The 6515-nt window shown below is 29.9% G+C and overlaps 1 protein-coding gene across 1 annotated transcript; it reads left to right on the forward strand.

Annotated features, from left to right (window-relative positions):
• The first annotated feature begins 603 nt into the window (after positions 1–603).
• LOC111679543 (2-acylglycerol O-acyltransferase 2-A-like) lies at positions 604–6042 on the forward strand. The gene is made up of 6 exons (XM_023441118.2): positions 604–1464; positions 1530–1627; positions 1697–1828; positions 5174–5515; positions 5579–5778; positions 5846–6042. Exons 1-6 carry the CDS (start codon positions 1201–1203, stop codon positions 6001–6003), a joined length of 1194 nt encoding a protein of 397 aa, XP_023296886.1. The 5' UTR covers positions 604–1200; the 3' UTR covers positions 6004–6042.
• Positions 6043–6515: the final 473 nt, after the last annotated feature.

Raw genomic sequence — 6515 nt, forward strand, 5'->3', positions numbered from 1 at the left:
TTCTAAATTGGTTCGTAATTTCAGAAGAATGAATTGAGGAAGTGAATAACGTATGAATATCGAGTGGTGCATAGTCGGATTACGGAGTTTGGTGTACCTCCCTCTTTCAAGCTGGTAGTGATGATTATAACTCTGCAATATTTTTGAAGATCGGTTCCACTTTCAAAAACAACTTTATTTCGATGTTAGTAGGATATTAATTGCTCGAGTTCGATCGACTTAAAACTTTCTTCTCACACTTTATACGCTTTGGAAATTTAAATTTAATATCTACATATTTATAAAACTAAATATATATTTTGAATATTTGAACAATGTAGTAGTGTGTTTTATAAGAGGCTTTTGATCTTTCAGAATATTGACTGAGCATTTGCATTGAGAATTCAAATTTTAACAAATGTTTTTTTTTCAAAAGAACATGGAAAACTATATGTAAATATGGATGTACGTTTGTATAAAAGTACATGTGTATTTTTATATTTTTTAGTATATGAAGTGATAGTGACAGTGAATCGACAACTATCTATTATATATATAAATATTTAACAAGCGATTTAGTTAGTAGGGAGAGAGAGAGAGAGTGAATGATCAAAACTCAATGTTCAGTGTTTATAATGTTATCGTGTCAAGATATCGAGGCAACGACAATAAATAATCAGTTTTGAAATACATTTTTATGGAAACAACTGAATATATTTTTTTTCGTAAACAAAATAAAAAACACTATGTTTTTAAATAATATTATTAGGAATTTTGTTGCAAATTTTAACAACAACATGAAAGAAAAAACAAAAATATTGAAAGATTAGGGGTGTTGATAAGGTTAGTACTTAACTGAACCCAACTGAACCGTACTATAGTGAAGTGAAATGAACTGAAGTAAATAAATAAACGATTATTAAATTTAATTCGAGCAACAAACAACTTTAAATCGATTTTTAGAAAAAAAAAATACGAACATTTTTATTTCAATATAATTTCAGTTGTATTTAGAACTTGAACAAGAACAGACGTCGTATTTAAAAATCAAGTGCAAACGTTTTGTAGTCTCATACTCGCATGAGTATTGTATAGTAATTGTGTTTTCATTTTTGTGTTTTGTTTAAATTAATTTTAATTTAATTTATTTTTATTTAATTAATTTATGTGTAAAACAATTTTATAAAATAATTTTATTGAAAAAAAAAATTCTATTAAAAAATGGAAAATTTAAAAAAACAAACAAATAAAAAATTAACTGAACTTTCTAAAGAAATTTCCGAAGATGTACACGAAACAGTTGAACATCTTAAGCAGACCAATAAGAAAATCATTAAAGAAATTTCCAAAAATATTAAAAAAATAGAATGGGCACCTGTTAAAGTGCCGCCCCGACGCCGCATACAAACCTTGGCGGCCGGTTTGTATGTTTATATTTTTATGGTTTTGCCCTTTGTCTCCATGATATTAGCATCCCTTACAATGGTGAGTTGTTAAGATCCATTAAACATGAGAGTATTTTATACTTAAACTAATGTTTCTCTTAACAGTTATATTTGAATTATATTGGCCGGGTATTTCTATTAATGTACTTGACCTACATCTATTATGATCATAAGAAAAATTGTTCTGCTGTTAGGGGCAATGGGTATGTAACTTGTTTTTACTTATTATTTTTAAAACTTGTTTAACAATATCGTTTTATTATTGTTTACAGATGGAAATTTTTACGTAATAACTTTTTCACAAATCATTTACGTGATTATTTCCCAGTAGAATTGATAAAAACCGTAGACTTGAAACCAGATCGCAATTATTTACTTGCCAGTTTTCCACACGGCATTATCGGGTAAGTTTAAATGAAAATGTTGTTAAAAATTGTTATAAATTAAATGTAAATAAAATGCAACAATTAGTAGACTCGAATTTTGAAATCAGTAGACTCAAAAAGTGGAAAAAAGGTGCATGTGGTGTATTATTGCTTTCTCGAATGTTAACGGATATTTTAATGAAAAATATAGCTAGGACTTACCATGCTTAGCCAATAATATTGATAATAACGATAACGATTATCAAGCTATATTAGCTAATATATATTTCCTGAAGAGATTATAAATTCAATGCCACTCAAGAAGTAATAAATATTGCATATTTTTTCTAATAACGCATGTATGTATTTCTTATCATCTCAATATTTGGGAATTAGATGCACGTTTTTCAGAGATAAGTCATCAGCATGTGTTTTAAAAATATTGCAGAGGGTATAAAGCAAATGTTCCGAAGTTTAGGGGAAAGGTTAGAGGACGTGAACTCTTGAGGATCTATAAGTATGGCATAAATTTTAAACATAAGAGATAAAATTTCTGCAAAATTTAACATTTCTAGTTGTGTATGTAAACCTGTGTATACAACAGCGAAACGCAATGAGCTCTCAAATGAGCTGCGTTGTACTCTTTCTTTTTCTTGTTCTTATTCTTACACATGTATAAAAAATAAATAACACCTGTTAGAGAACAATTTTTTACTCTCTGCCTTTCGCTGGTATACAATAAGAATAGGAACCATTAGTAAGAGTAGGACTTATTAATTTTAAGGACGCTTCCAGTACTCCTATCGTTTGCAACGGCACAAAGAATTTTAGACTAGAATAGATTATAGACTAGACTAAAGACCAGACTATAGACTAGACTATAGACTAGACTATAGACTAGACTATAGACTAGACTATAGACTAGACTAGACTATAGACTAGACTATAGACTAGACTATAGACTAGACTATAGACTAGACTATAGACTAGACTATAGACTAGACTATAGACTAGACTATAGACTAGACTATAGACTAGACTATAGACTAGACTATAGACTAGACTATAAACTAGACTATAGGCTGGACTATAGGCTAGACTATAGACTAGACTATAGACTAGACTATAGACTAGACTATAGACTAGACTATAGACTAGACTATAGACTAGACTATACACTTGACTACAGACTAGACTATACACTTGACTACAGACTAGACTATAGACTAGACTATAGACTTGACTATAGACTAGACTATAGACTTGACTAGACTACTACACTTTAGTGTAGTCTATAGTCCATATAGGTGAGGACGGTCCAGAATTTACCGACCCTCCCCCCTTTTATAGAAAATTGGTTTATTTCGTTTACTTGAAATCATTGAGCCGTAAGAAGAAGTTTTATCAAAATTATTTGTTCTAAGAGATTAACCACTTTTTCAAATTCTGTATTGAGTTCAGTCCACAATATACACATAGGTATGACAATATTATTCGACATGCGTTCAATTTATAGGGATGGATCCAATAATGATCGAGGGTCATATATGTGTATTTGTATAGAGCTTCAGTTTCGTTGAAATTAATTTAATATCAAACTTATCTATGTATGTCTGCCTTTAATTAACCTAAAAACGTGTTTGGCAAAACTGAAACTTAGTAATAAGGTCAAGAATATTGTGTTAATCAGAATTTTTTAGTTTTTTTCTTCTGAAAATAAAATTAATTAAGTGATGAAATATTTTGAGTCAACTTTAACCCGCAGTATAAATGCTTTCTTTAAGAACAAAACCGCAATTTAGTTTTCTTTATCAATCAAAACCTTTCTAAATAGTTTATAGTTTTATTTCGATTATACTTCGTTTTTTAATCTATTTTAAACAATATATATGTACAATATTTACTTTGATTTTAAGTTATTGAACAAAGTACAAAAGTTTTCGAAATCTTATCGGGTTTATATTAGTTTTTATAATATCATAATTTTTGTTGTTATGCATTTTAACATTCTAATCAAAAATGTATGTAATTAAGTAGTTATTTTTAAACAAAATTTTTAATCAATTATTCAGATTTTAATCAAATTTTAGGACTATACTGAGCAATAAGATAATGTTTACACATAAACTTCTAATGGTGGAAAAAAATGTAAATATGTTTATATATATGTATATCAGATAAGACTTAGCACGAGTCCAAAGATAAGGACCTACCTTAAATGTTATTTGAATAATTAAAGCTAATTTGGGAAGGGGCCCTACGTATGGGATCATTAGAATATAGTACAGATAGAAAATATGTAGTTCAGTTTACGGAATTGACTATAGACTTGACTATAGTTTAAAATATAGTCCAGACTATAGTCCAGTGTATAGACTAGATTATACTCCACTTAGACCTCACTATAGTTCAGACTATAGAATGAACTATAGTCCCGAATATAGACTAGACTAAAGTTTAAACTATATGGACTAAAGTTCAGGGTATAGATTAGATTATAGTTCTGACTATAGACTTCTCTGTAGTCCAGGTTATAGACTACACTATTGTCCAGACTTTTCACTACACTATTGCCCAGACTAAGACTACACCATAGTTCAGACTATAAACAACACTATAGCCCAGACTATAGATTACACTATAGTCCAAAATTTAGACTAGATTATAGTCCACACTTTAGACTACACTATAGTCGAGACATTAGACTAGACTATAGTCCAGACAATAGACTAGACTATAGTCCAGACAATAGACTAGACTATAGTCCAGACAATAGACTAGACTATAGTCCACACTATTGACTTCACTATAATCCAGACTAAAGACTGCACTATAGTCCAGACTATAGACTGCACTATAGTCCAGACTATAGACTGCACTATAGTCCAGACTATAGACTGCACTATATTCCAAACTATAGACTACACTATAGTCCAGACTATAGACTGCACTATAGTCCAGACTATAGAATGCATTATAGTCCTGAATATAAATTACACTATAGTCCAAACTATAGACTACACTATAGTCCAAACTATAGACTACACTATAGTCCAGACTATAGACTGCACTATAGTTCAGACTATAGACTGCACTATAGTCCAGACTATAGACTGCACTATAGTCCAAACTATAGACTACACTATAGTCCATATTATATTGCACACTAGTTTATAGTGTGGACAATAGTCAATAGTTTAGACTGTAGTCTAAACTATAGACTAGAATAAACCATAGTTTAGACTAAACTATTGTTTAGATTATATTAATAAATTTTTGGGACTATGACCAATACCTTTTAAATATTTAAAAGCTTAAAAAAGATATATAGTTTTTCAGTCGTAAATCAAAATTATTTATTTTAATATTATTTATTTCTAACAGCACTGGTATTACCATTAATATGGGCAACAATATTGGCAAGTGGTTGGAACTGTTTCCCGGTATACGTCCAAAAATTGCCACGCTTGATATGCATTTCTATATTCCATTTATGCGTGAACTCTTACGCTTATGGGGTTTAGTATCATGTTCTAAGGAATCTCTAACTTATTTTCTAAGCAGAAGCAATGATCCCAAAAGTAAAGCTAATAAAGATGGTTTCACTTCCAATGCTGTGGCTGTTTTAGTGGGAGGAGCACAAGAATCATTGGATTCACATCCTGGACGTTATATATTGACATTGAAAAATCGCAAAGGATTTGTGAAAATTGCCATTAGAACTGGGTAAGTTTAAAAGATATTTTGAATAAGAAAAATTTGCTAATATTTAAATACTTTTTTCAATAGATCTCCCATTGTACCCACCTTTTCGTTTGGTGAAGTTGATATTTTCGATCAAGTGGCCAATCCTCCAGATTCTTTGCTGAGAAAAGTACAAACTTTAGTTAAACGCATAACAGGTGTTTCACCTTTGATTGTATTGGGTCGTGGTTTCTTTCAGTATTCCTTTGGTTTTCTGCCACAAAGAAAACATATTGTACAAGTTGGTGAGTAATATGATTAATCTTTAATTGTTTTAAAATATAATTTGAAATTATTTTATTTCTATTTTAGTGGGCGCTCCCATTGAGGTTAAGAAAATGCCAAATCCCAGTCCCGAATATGTTGATGAAATTCATCAAAAAGTTATCGATAGTCTAAATGAAATGTTTGAGAAATACAAACATAAATATATTGAAAATGCCGATAAGGTTAATTTAGTTATTAATTAATTTTTGTACATAAAATTTAAGTTATTTATTAGGTTTTAACACAAATTGTTTTCCTAGTTTTTTAGTTTTTATAAAAAAACCACCTAATAACTCATAAGATAGTAATAAATATTTTTGTTTTTCAGTTTTTAATGGAAATGATGATGTAGTTTTTTTTGAAATCGTGTGTTGTTTATTTTCTGGGTCCTTGTCTAAGATATTTATACCCTACACCACTATAATGGGAATGTGCTGATGTCTGTAACACCCAAAAAGTATTGGTCCTATATATACACTTAAAGTATACAAAGCGGCTCAGAATGTCTTTTAGCTATGTACATCGGTCAGTCCATCTGTGTGTGTACCCATGTATACCTGTTCACAAACTACAGGTCGCAATTTTCAAGATAATTTGGTGAAATTTGTCACACATACTTACTCTGCTATTGAAATTGACGAGACCTATATGGTCCTGAAATTTGTTAAATCCCGGGATGATTCAGATTAAAAAAACTGCAAATGATATTGATATA

This window comes from Lucilia cuprina, chromosome 6 (genome assembly GCF_022045245.1).
Source record: "Lucilia cuprina isolate Lc7/37 chromosome 6, ASM2204524v1, whole genome shotgun sequence".
Lineage (NCBI taxonomy): Eukaryota > Metazoa > Arthropoda > Insecta > Diptera > Calliphoridae > Lucilia > Lucilia cuprina.

Bases quoted from the DNA above. Each gene is read 5' to 3' on its own strand.
- LOC111679543 (XM_023441118.2), top strand. From the start codon at position 1,201: ATGGAAAATTTAAAAAAACAAACAAATAAAAAATTAACTGAACTTTCT. The intron at 1,465-1,529 runs GTGAGTTGTTAA...TTCTCTTAACAG, and splicing joins TATTAGCATCCCTTACAATG to TTATATTTGAATTATATTGG. The intron at 5,779-5,845 runs GTGAGTAATATG...TTTCTATTTTAG, and splicing joins AAAACATATTGTACAAGTTG to TGGGCGCTCCCATTGAGGTT.